General features: G+C 35.1%; 2 protein-coding genes across 2 annotated transcripts in view; one reads left to right on the forward strand and one right to left on the reverse strand.

The window, feature by feature from the left end:
- Positions 1-19,705, forward strand: part of NEGR1 (neuronal growth regulator 1) — an 847,444-nt gene that overhangs the window by 146,931 nt on the left and 680,808 nt on the right. The gene's annotated exons all lie outside the window — the stretch shown is intronic.
- On the reverse strand, positions 18,383-18,822 carry LOC131501945 (small ribosomal subunit protein eS7-like; the record flags this gene model as incomplete). The annotated part of the gene is made up of 1 exon (XM_058712479.1): positions 18,383-18,822. A coding segment is annotated over one exon (396 nt), but the record flags the coding sequence as incomplete, so codon positions are not given.

Here is a 19,705-nt window from a genome sequence, read left to right on the forward strand (position 1 = left end):
CGCAACAATACAAATATTAGCTTTTGACCTATTTATCTCAATATGGTAACCTGAGCAGTTTTTATATCACTCAAATAGTATGGTTTTCTTCTACTTCAGAGTGCTTTTTTTTAATCTTCATCACTGTTCCCCCCTTTTTATTTAATACTAAGGCATTCAAGTCTTAGAATATTTCCATACGTATTGCATTTTGGGAGTGATTGGAAGCCTCATGACTTCTTAAAGGAGAGTCATGGAAGATATTCATATTTTAATCTAAACATGTTTACATAAGCCTTGTTATTTTTGCCTGTTTAACAAATTTATATGCTTTTTCCCTACCAAAACAAGAAATTATATTTATGATTTCCATTTCAAAGTAACTAGGACTTACTGAGAGCATTAATTTATTGATACTTACCTATTTCCATTTGTTTCTCATTCATTGCACTGTGAAGTTATAATATATGATGTTATTCTCTTTATTTAAATTGACATTTACACTCGTATATTCTTTCTCTATGTGTCAAATCCTGTTCATCCTTCTAGACCCAATTGCTCCTCTTTAATGAAGACTTCCACAAACCAATTTTAGAGATAAGGAGATTCCCCCTTATTACTTCCAAAGTGCTTGGTTCAAACGTTTATAATCGCACTTACCACACTTCATTATAATTTATTGTTTACTGTTAGGTGACTATAACATCATATTCTCCAATGAAATAACTCATAGTCAATTTATTATCTGTTTAACAATCTGTTATTCATATATTAATGTTAACTCTCCAAATGAGGATTAAATACTGTCAAGCATCAAATGTCTATCTTAATGCCCAACACAGTAGTCCTGACAGAAATGTCAGTGCCATGTTTAAAGTATTAAACCTGATGGACAAGATAATCAGACAAAAATAAAATAACTGTTTATTTTCCCCCATTAGGACTATTTGAAAATCCAAATAGATTAGCTATAATAAAAATCAATTAGATCCCAGGATATAAACTCAGAACTAAAACATTTCACCATGATTCAGGAAAACTCAAGATCTTTTTTGTATATTACATTGGCTTGAATTTTACAAAATTTGCTGAGAAATGAAGTATTTAATCATCAAAACTGCATTTATTTAAAATTTGCTTGGACACATGCACCCCAATGTTTGTAGGAGCACTATCAACAATAGCCAAATTATGGGAAGAACCCAAATGTCCATCAACTGATGAATGGATAAAGAAGATGTGGTGTGTGTGTGTGTGTGTGTATACTGGAATATACTGGAATACTACTTGGTGATCAAAGAGAATGAAATCTTCCATTTGCAACAACATGGATGGAGCTAGATTGTATTATGCTAAGTGAAATAAGTCAGCCAGAGAAAGACAGATATCATATGATTTCACTCATGTGGAAATTAAGAAACACAACAGATGAACATAGGGGAAGGGAAGGAAAAATAAGATAAAAACAAAGAGGGAGGCAAACCATAAGAGACTTTTAAATGTAGAGAACAAATTGAGGGTTGCTGGAGGTGTTGGGTGGGGGGATGGGCTAAATGGGTGATAGCCATTAAGGAGGTCATTTGTTGGGATGAGCTCTGGGTGTTATATGTAAGTGATGAATCATTAAATTCTACTCCTGAAACCATTAAAAACATGAAATTAAAAAAAAATAATAAAAAATAAAATTTGCTTGGAAATGGGTCCCAACAGAAATAGAAATATAGAAATATATGTGTGTTAAATATAATAGATAGAATATGTATGTATATATGTATATATATTTTACATATTCTATATAACTTATAATAATGTGTAACAATCCATGGAGTAAAATATCTATAACTTATAGTTCACATAGTTTTACATTATGTAATTTATATAAATTAATATGGCATATAATTTATACTCTAAATTATGACTTTGATAACTATGTATGTTTCTGAAGGGTTTAGCTAAGATAACAGAAGACACGTGTAGTCATTTTAAAAAGAAAGGGATCCGATGTAGGAAACTGGGTAAAGTTGCTGTAATAGCTGGAGCATGTGGCTGTAGGCTGCTCATCCAGCAGACTTCTAGAGCAACATTGTTATAACTGCCACTTTACCACAATCAGAAAGTAGGGGAATCAGGATACAGCTTTCCTGGCCATTTACTCCAGGAACACAGCACCCTGCGCCACTGCCAGAATTATTGTCACCTGAGCCACAAAACACCTGCGTGATCCTCACTATCAAGATGAATACAGTATGGCTCTCTACCTTTCTTTACACTTCCTAATTCTGACTGGCAGCCTCTGAGTCACTGCTGGAGTCTTAACTGCAAGGGAATCTGGGAAATGTTTTTAATTCTACATCCTCAGCTGTACAAAATGTAAAAAGGAGATTAGAAGACTGAAGAATCCAATCTGGATCCACTACAGTTTGTAAATGGCAGAGTCAGAATTTACCCACAAATATTGTGATTCCAGAGCCAGGGTGTTATAGATCAACCTACGAAGGGGATTTAAAACACTACGCTATGTTTTCCTTAATCAAGTCCATACACTGTGAAGCACAAGCCACTGAACTTAGTGCTGTAGGGACACAAGTCTTGGGGCACCCATAGGAGTAAGTCCGTGCTCTTAAAAGTTGCATTTAGCTTTGAGAAATAGGAGCTAGTTTGTTGCCTGAAGAGAATTCTCAGTAGTGCTCCATGGCTGACTTCCATGCCATCTCCAGTTCACTGATGCAGGTGACTCTCTAGAGTAAGTAGCTGCGGTGTTTAGATAGGTATTCTCTGTTGTCACAGGGCTTTTTTGCCGTACTTTATGCCACTTCTCTTAGATAACATTTGGCTGCAGTTTCTAGAGCAGGTGGCACTTGAGAATCAAAAATACCTTGAGGCAAGTGAACATCCCTCTGCTTACAGTCTGGCCTATATAAAGATTGTTAAACTAGCAGGTGTCCACCCCCGGAAGCATTCTGTCCACAAACCAAAAAGAGATATTTCTTTTCCATTGGGAATATATTTCAGGCTTTGAAGGACCGGGGAACAGAAGAAAGTCCCTGAAATATTAGCACTGTTAAGAACATAGCATGTGTAGGTGGATAGGCTGTCCCAAATTCCACCGTCCTACTGTAGGTATGGTACCTGTCTAGGCACCATGGGATTTTCCTTTTTTTTTTTTTTTAATTTTTTTTATTTTGTACCAGAGAACATGGTTAGAAATCTCTTTGTAGATGTTTTCTTTGTACCTAGAATGCTGGCAGGTTAAAGCACAGAAATCAGAGTCAGTGTGACTAATTTCTGATTTCTGTTAAAGCTTTAAAGCTATATTCTTTCATAGGTAACTCTGCTATTTTCAGAGTGCTGCTAATATTAATAATAGAGTAACAAAAGTAACCACTAAGCCTTTTTTAAGGGATCATTGAGGACAAAAAGAAGCCATGCAAAACATCTCTAGCTCTAATAAAAGTAACCAATTAATTAGGCACATCTTTAAAAACCAACATAAAATGTTCCAGGAACATTTTAGCAGTCACACATGCTATAATGCATGTGAAAACAATGGGATTTCATTGTTCCACTGTATCACGATATTTGTGAGTAAAACTCATCAAGTAGAGGTGAAGCCAAGAAGATAGAAAAAATAGATTCAACTCAGCATGGTTTGCAGTATTATCACTAATTTTAAAATTATTTTTAATGTTTATTTATTTTTGAGAGAGAGACAGAGTGTGAGTGGGGGAGGAGCAGACAGAGAGGGAGACACAGAATCTGAAGCAGGCTCCAGGTTCTGAGCTGTCAGCAGAGAGCCTGACACGGGGCTCAAACTCACAAACTGTGAGATCATGACCTGAGCTGAAATCGGACGCCCAACCAACTGAGCCACCCAGGTGCCCCATTACCACTAGTTTTTAAATCAAAGCCCACAGAAAACTTTATAAGCTTTCACCTGAGCCTTCAGATTAGCAACACTAAGCTCATATAAAATGTTTTCTCAGAGGCAAATAACAGTAAGCTATGAGTGAACTATTTCAATGTGACATTTAATAAAACATTTCAATTAATATTCTTGTTATCAAGATCAGTGAAAAAGTTTTATTAAAAATTTCTGTGAATGTGGATGTTGGAGAATATTTTAGTGTTATCAAATTGTTTCAAAAGAAATATGTGGCAATAAATAAGTAATGTAAACATTTTCATAGACTAATCATTTGAAGATTTAATGTTAGTCACTATTTATATAATTAAAATGTATTTTTAAGTGTTAACTGTTTTTCAAAAGTCAGTATAAATAGTCTACTTAAAGCAAATTAATTAAAGTATGCTTTCTATTGCTAATAGACGTCATTAACAAATAAGTGTGTATGTGTGTATGTGTGTGTGTGTACATGTATGTGTGACAAGAGGGTGGAAATCATGTTGGGATATTTGTTTTTATGAGGTAATTAAAACACTTCTGACTACCTTCATTCAATACATATTTGTTGATTATTTTCTATATGTATAACAATGTGCTAATGATTATCTAGTTAAATCATTAGGGCTGAATATGACTTTAATGAAATCCAAATTACTAAATCTGAGGTTGTAAATTGGATGTTATTATTCACAATTCAAAGGGATCTATACTTTGCAAAGCAATTCTTTTGAAATACTATCTCTAATGCATTTGCTGCTTACAGATCACAGTTACTTTTCAAAGAGATTTGATGGATAGACACATTTTAACTTAAAGTCTGTGGCTTTACTTTTTTTTTCTGAATATCTTTTAATGTGCGGAAGTTAAAAAATCAAAAAGGACAGGTGGGCCTCCGTGGCTTGTCAGTTAAGCATCTGACTTGATCTCAGCTCAGGTTATGATCTCATGGTTGATGAGTTTGAGCCCTGGGTCACCTGCTTGGGATTCTCTCCCTCTCTCTTGACCCCTTCCCCGCTCTTTCTCTCTCTCTTCCTCTCTCTCTTTCTCTCAAAATAAATAATAAAATAAAGTTAAAAAAATCAAAAAGGACAGAATGCTATTATATATAAAATAAAAGTCTTATCCCAACACCCTCCTCCATTTCACTCCCTAGAGTGGGACTTTTATTTCCTATATCTGTTTTGAAAATGAACATTTCTTCAATCTTTCTACTGAATTTGCAAAAAGAGAACCATATTATAATTCTGTCCAGGGTTATTTCCTTGCTGACCTAATATGTTTCTTATGTTTTGAAGAGGCTAATAAGCTTTTGCTTAATTTTAAATTTAGAGTATATGTGGAACTATCTAAAGTTTAAATGTAACTCAGATGTTCTTAAGTTCTATCACTGGTTGAACTCAAATAGTTCTATTGATTTCACAAGTCTACATGTGTATTATCAGAACTTTTTTGTCACCCATCCCACCATCAGAATGGCATGGCAGAAGAAGCAAGAGGGGGGCCCCTGAGTGGCTCAGTAGATTAAGCTTCCGACTTTGGCTTGGGTCATGACCTCATGGTTTGTGGATTTGACCCCCGTGTAGGGCTCTGTGCTGACAGCTCAGAGCTCGGAGCCTGGAGCCTGCTTTGGATTCTGTGTCTCCCTCTCTCTGCGCCTCAGGGCATTATTATCTTTTAAAAATAAAAAAAAAATATTATCTTTTAAAAATATTATCTTTTAAAAATAAAAAATTATCTTTTAAAAAATAAATAATAAATAAAGAGGCATTCAAAAAAAAGATGACAAAGAAGAAGCAGGAGGTAAGACCTATGCCTTCAATACTCACACTCCCAATTTGAAGTTTCCTGCTCTATAGTAGGTGACCCATACTTGAATTTACATTAGTCATTGTATTGTCATCTGGAGTACTTTCTGTATGTGGCATGAGTGTTTCCATCCTTGGCATACTTAGTAAATGCCTGGAGTTGTCTTCAGTGAAGCCAGTCAAAACCACCACCCTCCCTACTTCCTATATATGCACTTTTGAGGCATTAGTCCCATTTGAGATCCATGTGGTTAGCCTTCTTTTTCAGGCTGGAATCTGCTCATGTTTCCCAATAGTTTGGGAACTATTGCTGGTACCAGATTTTCTGGAGCAAGTAATATCCCTGAATCACTGGTGCTAATGTCCCATTGGCTTTAACAAGAATACAGACCCACACTGTTGAGGTCAGACTGAAACTTTGAACAAAACTTTCCATGCAACTGGATGAATAGAACTATAATATGAATAACGTTAAAACTTGGTGTTAGATATCACTATGAAACTTAATACCAGCCATATTTTCTTGGGTCTATTCAAGATGTCTCTCTGTCTTACCTTTGATCTCTGATTATAGTGGGAATTCCCATTCTTTTCAGGAAAATATTCATCCCAATCCAGAGTCATGTGACATTATTTTACATGCTCAATGGGAAAATCATATAAAGATATAAAAGGCCAAAATCAATATATATTTTTATGGCTTCTCGAGGACTTCTGTTGCCTTTCACTGACATTTCCCTTGTTTAAAAAGCTAGCTTTTTCAAGATTCTGCTGATCCCATTTTGGCGTCAAAAACAAGTGACATATATGATACTGTATCTTTTTATAAGACTGAACTTAGTCAAAAACTGAACCTTTTAATAAGTCTATCAACTTCTCTTTACTAATAAACTGTAAGCACAGTGATCTCCTGTGTGATCAATTTGCTCGAAAGGAAGATGTGCTTCTGTAATCTGTGGAAGAGGGGAGATAGAATAAATAGAATAAAGTTTGTTTTCCAACTTCGCTTGTTTTGTTCTCTGTAAAAACATAAAAGCAGGTCTTCTAGAATGCTTTCTTATAATTTGAAATACAAAAGGGAGTTAAAATCCTTTCTCCAAAGAAGAATCTATTTTTGCTTATGTAATCATTTCAAGTACTGCTTTTAATGTTCGAGGTCTTAATCAGGGTTATGGATAGAAACACACCCAATAGGAGATATATAGATCTCTATCTATGTCTGTACATCTATAGATTTCTCATATCTATCTATCTATCTATCTATATCTATCTATCTATCTATCTATCTATCTATCTATCATCTATCATATATATAAGGCTGCAATTAGAGAGCTTGAAGATGGTGGGGGAAGGGTGAGATATGCTGAGGAGTGGACTAGATCCTGAGTTTGCCTGTTTGTGTGTTCAGTTTGGTCCTGGGCATGGGCCTCTGGGGAGAAGAGGCATGGCACTCTGCTATGGCATAAATGATTCTTTCATATTCCTGTGCTATATTGAACTGAGGGACACTGGACTATGCTGCAGATAAATAATTTTTTCTTTTTAAAAAATGAAAGAGAAAGAAAGAGACTTATTTTAAGGAATTGGCTCACAAGATTGTGAAGGCTTGGCAGGACCCATGTCTCTAGGGTAGGCCCAGGGAAGAGTTGCAGTTTGAGTCCAAAGCAGTTTGGTAGCAGAATTCCTTCCTGGCTTTTGTTCTATTAAGGCCTTCAAGTTATCGGATGAAGCCCGTCCACATTATGGACGGTAATGTTTTACTCAAAGTCTACTGATGTAAATGATAATCTCATCCAAAAAATGCCTTCACAGAAAATTCAAAAATATTATTGAACCAAATATGGATACTGTGTCCAGCTAAATTGACACATAATTTTAACCACCACACACAATAAGTTGATCAATTCTGCCACCTTCAAGTATATAATTACTACTTAAATTATTTTCTGATTGGTAGATGATAATAACATGGCATCATCATGTTTGTGCATAGAAAAATACAGGATATGGTTCAATGGGCTATATGGTAAAAGTATAAGCATCATGTAACAGTGATGGTGTCCTGATTGAAAAACAGTCTGTGTGGTGCTGTCATGCACAGGAGTGAAATCTAGTCTTTGTACTGACTAGCTGATGGCCTGATGGCATTTGCTGAAAATGAAAGCCACATAACTTTCAGAGGACAAATTCTACAGGAAATCCAGGATTAAGGAGAGAAAGATCTCAATCTGAATCTGCTTAGAAAGAGTAATTCCAAATACCTGACTAATGTGGGTACAATTCCTCAGTTTACTCATCTTTCACTACACATTCCCCATACTCTCACCTACTTTTCCACTTACCTTCTAGTTTCCTTTCTTTGATGTTTCTTCTCATATTCTTCCTTTTCTAAATGCACACGCACACACACACAACACACATGCACATGTGCTCACACACACACATTTCCTGTAACAACCTCGTCCCATTCCCAACTCCGACCACCAAGGATAGGAGGTATAAATCTTACTCCACCAACTCAAATGTGCAATAGTTAAGCTTTGTTAACTTTATTTTCTTTATTTGAACTTCTGGTTTTGAGGCACCATTCATTTAGGTTGGTTGTAAACCCTGTTTTGTTTTGTTTTGGTTTATTTGGCCTTCTGCAACTCCAAAGCTGAGTAACAACTTCAGAGTTTTATGTAGCTCCATGATTTAGGAGATTCATTCACACACAGTTTGCTAGTAATGATAAGTCCGTAATCCTGGCCATCACGAAACCTTTGGGTCTAGTGGCTCATGGTGACTCTCTGTGTCAGGTTGGCACTCTTTATGCTTTCTAGGGTCCCATCTTCCTAGACGTACCATGTGGCAAGGCTGAGTATGCAATACTTACTTCCTGGGTTCCTGAGGAATAAATACATTAACATCTAAAACTCTAAGTGAAGTAGATCAGAGACTCATTTTGAGTCATTGCCTCAGATGGCTTCTTGCCAACCAAAAAGAAGGATGTATCAGAGAAAATGTGGGTGGGTAGCCGTGGAGGTGATGCTAAAAGAAGGAACTCGAGTGAAAGGGAAAAGAAAAGAAAGCAATACTAGAAAGAGTAGGGGAAAAAGGGTTTTGGAGAAAACTCAAATTCCTCGCCAAGAACCTATTTGAGAGGAGAGCTGAAAGGGTTGCAAGCTCTGCCTCTGCCAAGGGTGGTAGTCAATGAGGCAGGTACGGAAAGGAGGATTTTCACTGGGCACGTCACATGAGTCATAAAAAGAAACAGGAGCACAGATATATTACTCATACTGACTAGAAGAGTTCCAAAAAGCTGAAATCTAAAACCGTGACATCTTTTCCAAACTACCTCTAATTGTAGGGCTTTTTCAGGTGGAGAACAGAGGAAGCAAAGGAGTAGAGGATGAACTGCAGAGGTCCCAGCCCTGAAATTAGCAATGAATTATATATATATATATATATATATATATATATATATATATATATATTATAATATATATACGTATATATATACGTATATATATACGTATATATATATATTATATATATATATATATATACCTACATACACAGGCACACATGCACACACATATATACATATGTATATATATATATATATATATACACACACACATATATATGCACGTATACACATACATGCACACACACAGTTGGGGCATTGCATGCTGCCATTTTCTTACTTTTGGGAAGATGGAGTAGATCCATTTTCTTTAGTAACCTACAGATTACTGTCTCCAGTCTGGAGAAATTAGTTGTTTTTATCTCTATATTTTTCATCATTCGACCTGTCACTTCACCTATGTATGGCACTTCGTGTATGTGAGTCATTCCTACTGAATTATTAACGAGGCAGGCCTCAAAATTTTTAGTAATCATCTCTGTCCAGATACAGATTAGACCTTCTAAAACCAAAGTTTTCTGGATACTGTTCTGTTTGCAGCTACCCTTTGCTCATTTAAATGACAGATTTAGATATTGCTCAAAAGAAAGACTAAATTGGACCAGGGTAATTGTGGTGGCTTAGCTCTTGTTATTCCATATTCATGTATAGATGTGTTATTGTTACTGACTTTTATATTTACACGATTCTTCCCCATTCTCTTTGCCACTGCTATAGTTCAGGTTTTAAATTATTTAATGCAATAATGTCTTTAAAAAGTAGATTACAATAGTTTTTTTCTAGCTCTATTGAGATTTATTGACATATAACATATGTAAGCTTAAAGTGTACAATGTGGTGATTTGATATACATATATATTGCCAAATGATAACCACAGTGAGGTTAGTTAACATCTCCATTCCTTCACATAATTACTTTTTGTGTGTGTGGCAGTAACATTTAAGATCTCTCTTGACAACTCTCCAGAATATAATAAGGTACTGTTAATTATAGTCACCATGCTGTACCTTAGATCCCCAGAATTTATTATCTTGTAGCTGGAAATGTGGGGGAAATTATTTTTTGGTCAGGAAAGCTTGTCTCCCTTAATGTTAGTGACCAAGACCCATGTTCCTTTGAATCAAGGGTCATGAACTTAGCTATTTGTTTCAATATAAAGGGGAGGAAACCAAATCATTATTAATGTGTCAAAATATTAGCCAAGCCATATGAATAATATGTCAACTCAGATTCAATTGATGATTAGAAAACTTGGTGGGACTTTAGAAGAAAAAAAACTGGGCTGTTAGAAATAAAACATGAAAATAGTGCATATGTTATATTCGTTTCAGAATAGTGAATATCTTATGAATAAAGTGAATTATGGAAAAGGTAATGAAGATACAAACTACAATGGAGATATACTGAGGATAGAACTCTGATGATCACTTTGCATTTTCAAATAATTATATAGGAAAAAAATAAGCCAAAGAGGTAGATAAAAAGAAAAAAATAATAAGACTCAGAGCCATCAATATTCTAATGATAGGTAAAAATTAAAAAAACAATGTAAAGAATTAGGTCTATTTCAATAATGCTCAAGTTTGAGAATGAAATAGGCTGCCCTGTGTGATGGAGACCATGGGATATGGAATAAAACAAATGAATTTAAAATTTCACTCTGTTACTTAGCCACTCTGTGACCTCATATTGATAACTCAGAATTCCATTTTTTTCTGCGTGTAAAATAATTCCTCCTCACGGAATTGCAGTGAATTACTCTGAAGACTTGGTCATCACCAAAATGAAAACAACCTAGCACATGGTAAGTGGTCAGGAAAAATCAATTACCTTCTCATTATTTATCTCTTGAAGGAAGCACTGGGATGTGTGTATGTGCAAATTCCTGCCACAGACATTTCAGGAAATTGGACGATAATCCTTACTGTTCTCTGCATTCTTCTTTGCTTGACTCTCAGAAGCTGTGTTGCAAAATCAGTAATTCTCCTGGTCATATCAGTAAGGGATTTTGTGGAATGAAAAATGTTTCTGTGACTGTAGAACTATCAGAACTTCCATAATTTGGATTACAAAATAAAATGAGTTTTTTTATATTTATCATTACTTATTTGTCATGAATGTTCTGTATCTGCCAGTCCCCATTAAACTCTCATGTCTTTGTGCACCCATGTTGGATCTAACTCATCTTTTCATACCATCCTATTTCTTTTTTTTTTTTTTTTATAAATTTTTTTTTTTCAACGGTTTTTATTTATTTTTGGGACAGAGAGAGACAGAGCATGAACGGGGAAGGGGCAGAGAGAGAGGGAGACACACAGAATTGGAAACAGGCTCCAGGCTCCGAGCCATCAGCCCAGAGCCTGACGCGGGGCTCGAACTCACAGACCGCGAGATCATGACCTGGCTGAAGTCGGACGCTTAACTGACTGCGCCACCCAGGCGCCCCCATACCATCCTATTTCTAACACTGTGCTTAATACTAATTAATATTTGAGACAAATTGACTTAATAAGAGTACTTTATACATGTTGGTATAATTATGTTAATGAATCATTTTTTTCTCCTGATATTAAGTTCATGTTCTGCTAAGCTTTGAGAAGAGAGAAAAGAAATGAAGCCACATGTTAATTTCTATAAAAGCTAGTACGAGAAGCCAAAATAAATCTAACAATTATAATTATAATAGCTAATACACTTAGCTCCAGGTACATGCCAGACACTGTGCTACCTGCTTTTCATGGGTTATCTTACTTAATCCTCAAAACAACTTAGTGAGATAGGCATTGTACAGATGAGAAAACTAAAGCTTAGAAATGTTGAATGACCAGCTCAGGGTCATGTAAGTCATGTTCAGTGCACACCGATGCCTGAGAAATCTGCATGTTGTTCCAAACGATTGCCAAATTTGTGGAACTACCTTTTACTCCTGCTCAGGAATCAAAATTAAACCCAAAAAACCAAATAGTGTGTGCAACAGGATAGAATAACCAATTCATACACTGTGGTTCTTTTTACTTTCATATTCCCAAAGATAGTACTTATAGTTTTACTGACTATATCATGATTTTGAAAATAGTTTTCTATCATGAATAATAAATTATTGGAATTAACATATGTATTGAAAAATCATAGATCTAATATTTGCAGTGTAAAGTAAAAACAGGGTGGAAAGTTGTGAAAACCAGGTATGCAGGGCTCTTCACATTTTCCTATTTCTACGTATGTTTATTCATAGGTTAAACAGTGCCCTTAAGTGTCTAAATTAATAGGCAGCCTTTTTGAAGTAATTAAGACTTGATTATATCGCTTTTGATTAGAGAAAAAAAGCAGTTTTGCTTGTTTACAGTATTTTTAAATTGTGCATAAACTCATTTTGTTTTTCAAAGAAAAGAATTCCACATCAAAAAGTGGTTACTGCAGGAAAAGAATGTCCTCCCATAAAGAACAGTTAATTACCATGGCTACCATAATAAACAAAAAGTTAAACAAATCTAAGAAAGATTTTTTCCCTACTTTTCATCCTTTTAGGTTTTGTTTGTAAACTTTATCAACTATATTTACTTTACTGACTAGACACATATCTGTAATTAAAAGAATTATTCCCAAGTGTCATAAAGTAGGCATGTACAATTTTTCTCACCATGAGAAACACGATTCCGGTGTGTTGTATATAATTTTTATACACATGGATCTTAAAAGTGCTGGCGGAAATTACAAGTGTAAAATACCTCCTTTTTATTCTAACACCAAACTGAAAATTAATCTCCTGGTGTTTTAGAGTTGCATTATCTCACATGTTTCCCCAGTTGGGGAATGGGCAGGTTCTAGAAGTATTCATTTCCAACCTTTGATTCCTATCAGTGTACATAATAGCAATTTTATATTGTGGACTCCTAAACAGTAACACCAATGTTTTCATTTTGTTATCTATAAGCTTGATAGTTTGGAAAAAAAAAAAGGGCTTTCTAATTATAGTTTAAGAATACTACTAATATAAATAGGCTTTTACAAACAGGCATAAACCAGTCCAAATTATTCCCTTTGTCCTAATTGCCACATTTTCTTGTTTTAAAAACATGAAAATAAATATGTTCTTTCTCAGTGCCAATTTTGGGTTTGTTGTTCAAGCTAGTTAGGAACTGGCGATTGAAGTTAGTGAGTTTTGATTTTCTCCTAGTGTGTCCTAATCTTAGGAAGGAATTAAAGACAATTCTCAAGTTGCTGTCTTCATACTAAGAACAATGAAATTTCTGAAGTAAATAGAGAGATGAAGAAGCAATAACATACATTTATAGTTCTGGAAGATAAAAGGAATCTGCAAGAAAAGCAGTAACTATATTTGTCTCAGAAAGACTCCATAGAATCTGTTGAAGGTTGTATGTTTCTGCAGCCACTTTTCAAGGAATTTTTTAATAACAATACTTATTGCTACAGGTGTTAAAATAAAAAGAATAGGTTATGAATCCATTGCACTTATCACATGTTGAAAATTAAATGAAGTATTTTTATTTATGGTTCTTCCTTCTTTTATTCTGAACCATTAACCTCAATCTTACTTGGAATAAAGTGTAAGATTCAGATAAAACAAAGTGAAATAATAACATAGATTGTGGATGTTTTTTCTTGGAATAGTGTTTTAATATTAAACACAATTTTAAATATTTAATATCATTACTACTTTTATGTAAGCTTGTTGTTTCAGGCTTGCTGCTATGATATTAAGGAATTTGTCCAGACAATCAGGTTATTAAATTATTTTGTACTTTGCTTCGTTGAAAATGTGCTTATGTGAAAATGAGATTACAGTAAAAGAATGACACCTGTTTTCCAGTCATGATAACCTTGTCTGATAATGTTGCTTGCTTGCCTGGGATGTTACTGGTTCATGGCAAGCAGGAGAAAGAAGACTTTAATGTTAGAATCTGTTAAGTATAGTTGTGTTTTCAGTGGGAGGAAAAAGTGATCTAAAAAAGGGCTAGATATAGCTGCTTACCTATGACATACACTGGATTAAATTTGATACCCAACACAGAAGGTTAGAAGGAAGCACAGAGAAGGGCAGTTCATTAAGAACTAGGAGGCTTGGTTCATGGTCTCAGTTTTGCCATTATCTGCCTCTGCGAGTCTTTGGACAGCTCTCAGAATTCCTAAAGAGGTTGCAATATCTATTTTTTTCTAAAGTCTATTCTAGTTCTAACCTCCTACAATTATGCTTTCCTTGACATACAACTCCTCAGATATTCTTTAATTGTATAAAGCATTTTCTCTAAATTATCATCTACTCTTTATAAGCAAGACTTATATCATTGTGATGATATGGTACACTCCTTTCATTAAAACTTGTAAGGTGAAATGAATCATACTGAGTTGTCTTGATATACCCTCAGACTCTAGTCTTACAAATTATAAATAATGTATTATTTATCTACATTTAGAATGGTTAAGCACATTGCACATATGTCTATTTGCCTGTGTAATGGTATCCATCTGAAAGTACTCAATCAAATGTGAGACAAAATATGAAAAATTACAACTAGAAGGAGGGTCTGACTGAGAATGCCTCCGATGAATTTAGGTGAGAATATCAACATAGTTAAGTAAAGAATTAACACAATGATTAGTTATACAAAGGAGAAAATCTTTCAGAATCTCCTTGCAACAAAAGTCTGATCTCATGGGTGTGAGAGTGCATGAAATGGAAATACAAGATGATTTAAAAAATATTATTTTTGATAATCCATTCAGTTTTTTTTAACTACTCATTAAGATGTACTAACAATTGTTTGGCTATAAATTTCATATTTTGTCCCTCAAAATTTTGGTCTTTAGTGAAAATTGTTCTTTCTTTTCTAGAAATCTCTGGTGCACTTAAACAATCATTGGAATTATAATAGCAGACTGAACCAGATTTCAAAAAAAAAAAAAAGACGAAATAGGATAAAGACTCAGCCCAATATATTTTGCTAGATTGGAAGAATGATGGTATATGTATATGAAACAAGCATTAGATGAACCAATATGTGTGTGTGTGTGTGTGTGTGTGTGTGTGTGTATGCGTGTAATTGAAGATTCTGTTGATACAATTATGTATTTAAATAAACAAAGCAAAATAGCTTTAGAAAAGAAAATTTTAGAGATGCTATGAATAAATAAATATTTTTAAGTCCAAAGCACAATAGATATGACATCTTTTTGCCTAAAATGCTAAAATTATCTTTTCTTTAAATGAGACTAGAAACCCAGCCAAAGGAAACATATCAAACTGTTGTTTAAGTAGGTAAAAGTGTTTAACATATTTTAAAATTTAATGTAAAAAGTTTCTCTAAAAATTGCATTTATGCATCTACCATACTTTTCCTAGACCATTTTTTTAATATTATTCAGTACTGTTTTGTCTTGCTTTGTTTTGTTTCCCAAAGCAAAGCTTTGTTCTCTAGTGGTTAGATTTGCTAAAATATATGTAAGACATAATTTTTTGGAGTAGATCATTCTATTTATAAGTATGGTTTCACAAATCTTTAGTGTGGTAATTTCATGTAATACAATTTATAATATTCTTAATGTAAGTTAATTTCCTCCCTATGATATTGCAAAGTAGTTCTTCAATCAGATGATTCATTGTAACCAGCTTTTAAGATGTGTGATTATTCCCACCTTAATGATATTTGATTCAAATCATTGTATATAGACTTAGTAAGAAGAGAAATTTTCTTATCTGAAAAAATGGTTTATTGAAGAAGCAGTATAAATCAAGCTTGAACCTTTTATAATTTGAATTTTCCTAGGTTGTTACAAAGCAGCTGAATATCTCTTACCATGACAGGAAACAAGAAAATTTCATATATCCAAACCTGTATTTATAGCTATACTTTAATGACACTTTTGATTTTGATAGAGAGGGAACACCGATAATACTGAATCCTAATAGATACTTCATTCACAATTGTGTCTAAAGATTTATCCAATATTTAGGACCTCAAAGTAGTAAATTAATCTCTACGACCATTGCTCTCGGTCATTCAATCCTTCTTTGTCGAAAAGTTTGATGAGTTTCTTATTCTAAATGCATTGCTGTCTTCCTTAGTCATATTTTTATTTTAGTTTTCCATTCAAAGCAATGGGAAGAAATTTATAACCTGTCATTTTAGAGTCTAAATCCAATCATCCTAGAAATCAAAACCTTATTATTCAAGCCCATTTTTTTTCTTTTCCAGCTTCCCTATTTCATAGTTGGGATTGAGAACGAACATCTGAAATTTAATATGAGTAACTTAAACTAACATAGTTAGCAATATCTACTGAACTTTTCCTACATAATGAGGCATGCCTATAAGCAAAGAACTTTGGGGAAGTGGACAGTGAAATTTTCACATTGCATATGCCTGGGTCACTGCTTTCTCAAATTGAATTGGAGTGCTCCAATGCATCTCAGCTTTTCAGCCTACAGAACAGTGTAGCAGGGAAACCTAACTGTGAATTTTCAAATCTGCACTGAGTTCAAACTCCTGTCCCTTTTGTCTAGTAAGTTTCTGATATTATTTGTAAGTAATGAGTCTTTTTGACTCAATGCTATGGTTACCTTTCTTAAATGATCTCTGACTTTACTATTAATGCTTTCTTATAGCTTAAACTCAGTGTATTAGCTAGTACTTACCTTTACATTTTCTTCATGCAAATGCAATAACTTTAGAAAAGTTGTCCAAAAATTAAGTTTAGATCCTACTTTTTCAAGGACAAATTTATATTTATCTTAGTTGTATGTAAGTTCTCACAGTCATCTGGCATCTTTTATGGATCTTCCATTTTGTTTTCCATTCAACGTTTCCAAAAATCTTTTAGTCTCAGCAACCTTAACACTACCCTTTCTTTTCAGTTATGAAAGAAATTTTCTCTACTAACTTAAAGACCTTCAATTTGAACTTCCCCTTTTCTTACCTATGAAACATCCACCTCTATCATTACTCCTGTTTTTTTTTTTAAATAAGTTTGTTTGTTTGTTTGTTTATTTATTTATTTATGAGAGAGAGAGAGAGAGAGAGAGAGAGAGAGAACAGGTGAGGGGCAGAGAGAGAGGGAGAGAGAGAGAATCCCATGGAAGCTCTGTGCTGTCAGCACAGAGCCCAGTGCAGGGCTCGAACTCATGAACTGTGAGATCATGACCTCCGCCAAAACCAAGGGCCAGATGCTGAACTAACTGAACCACCCAGGAACCCCCTACTTTGCTTTTTCCTATCCATAACTTCATTCATGCCCTAATCCTCTTCTGTCATCATTACCTGTGTATCTGTATTTACCTCTCCATGCTTAGAAATAATCTTCAAGTTTTCCACATCCTAAGGGACTCTGCTAGTCCCTAAAGTTATTTTTCTTTTTCTGTTGATTTTTCTTTCACTTTAAATATCCTTTTTTTAATGTTTATTTATTTTTGAGAGAGACGCAGACAGAGTGTGACAGGGGAGGGGCAGAGAGAGAGAGAGATAGCCTCCAGGCTCTGAGCTGTCAGCACAGAGCCTGATGCGGGGCTCGAACCCACAAACTGTGAGATCATGACCTGAGCCGAAGTCGGACGCTTAACCGACTGAGCCACCCAGGTGCCCCTCACTTTAAATATCCTTAATAAAATACTCTGTGTCTTCTGCCAGAGTTTTCTTATCACTCACTCCTTATAGTCAGACTACTGCCTTGTTTTGAAATTGTTCTATTTTTTTTAAATATGAAATTTATTGTCAAATTAGTTTCCATACAACACCCAGTGCTCATCCCAACAGGTGCCCTCCTCAATGCCCATCACCCACGTTCCCTCCCTCCTACCTCCCATCAACCCTCACCCTCAGTTTATTCTCGGTTGTTTCAGAGTCTCTTATGGTTTGGCTCTCTCCCTCTCTAACTTTTTTTTTTTCCTTCTCCTCTCCCATGGTCTTCTGTTAAGTTTCTCAGGATCCACTCAAGTAATGATGGTGACTTCATAATCACCACATATGCCCAGGCATCATCTTCAAAACATTCAACATTGAATGTCATGATCAAGATCATTACCTGAGCTGAAATCAGGAATCAGACACTTAACTGACTGAGCCACTCAAATGCACCAGTATATCACCTTTTTAAAAGCTATTTCTGATTTAATGTATTTTTTTAATTAACTTACAATTTCATCCTTACAGCATCATTTCCTGTTGACTTATAATCACCTCCTAGATGTAGAGAGGGTAACCTAACTTAAAAGTAGTCCCTTGGAGGGGCTTTGGTGCAGGTAGTGATCTGCAGTTCGTGGGTTTCAGCTCTTTTTTTTTTTTTTTAATGTCAATGTTTTATTTAATCATTTTGTCTACAATTGAAACTCTGGGAACTCAAAGTTAACATCCTTGCCCGTGAGCTTCTTATAGACACCCGAGAAGGTTTCCACCTTGTGTTCCACATTGTTCTGCTGTGCTTTATCCAAGTGAACCTTTATGAGCCGGCTGCTGTCCAGTTTCACACGGATTCTCTTGCCCATAATCTCGCTTGGGAAAACCAAGTCCTCCAGGATCGCGTCGTGCACGGCGGTCAAAGTGCAGTTTCTGGGACGCTTTTGCTGATTTTTTGTATGGCTTTTTCGAGCTGGCTTAGGCAGAATTCTCCTCTGAGCAATAAAGACCACGTGCTTCCCACTGAACTTTTTCTCCAGCTCACACACTACCCGGACTTGGATTTTCTGGAAAGACCAGATTGCTTCAGATTCTGTGTCTCCTTCTCTCTCTGCCCCTCCCCTGCTCCTTCTCTGTCTTTGTCTCTCTCTCTCTCTCTCTCTCTCTCTCAAAAGTTAATAAACATTAAATAAAAAAAAAAAATAGTCCCCTAAGAGTTTCCTATTTCATTGTCACTCCTCTCCACAATCCACCTCCCTGCCAGGGCTGAGTCAGACAAAGGTTCTTAAGAGTAGCACCTCCCTGCTGGAGCTGAGTCAAAGGTTCTTAAGGAAAGGAAGGAAAATGAAAACTATAAACCAGAGAAACTATAAATAGAGAGAAACTAATCACTCTCTCATATCCCACTGTAGAAATTCCAGCTTGAAGCAGGGTCTGAATCGAGGAAGTTGGCAACTTAACACTAAATCAAATCTAGCTCATGATTAGTATATGAGATTTACCATTCTTAGTAAGTGGGGAGGGGGACCCATGACTGTCTTATCCATGAGTGAGAAGAAAAGTCAGGAATCATGCGGAGTATTTCATCCATGAGCAGAGGAAGATTTTCTCCATCAATAAAGCATAAAGGATTTGGTGGGAAGCAGAACATAAAATCTGTATTTTGCTTCTACAGTGAATTTTTTTTGGTGAAGCCATTAAATATGCTCTGTCAATATACCATATTCGGAAAGGGGGATTGGACCCAAGAAGAAATGAAGGCCATATGTCTTAAAAATTTCTTCATTTGCTCTTTATTCAAGTAGACTCAGTGCAGCATAATACAAAGCGATAAATAAGCTCATGGAGTGTTAATACCTTAACAGCAAGTATCCATGTTCAGTGGAACTATTTACACAACTGTATTTCATTCTGTTAGCAAATAACAGAATACATGGTGTAATGTTGTATATTTAAAGGAAAGCACTTTTAATAGGAAGA

The sequence above is a fragment of the Neofelis nebulosa genome, chromosome 2 (assembly GCF_028018385.1).
Source record: "Neofelis nebulosa isolate mNeoNeb1 chromosome 2, mNeoNeb1.pri, whole genome shotgun sequence".
In the NCBI taxonomy this organism is placed as follows: Eukaryota; Metazoa; Chordata; class Mammalia; order Carnivora; family Felidae; genus Neofelis; species Neofelis nebulosa.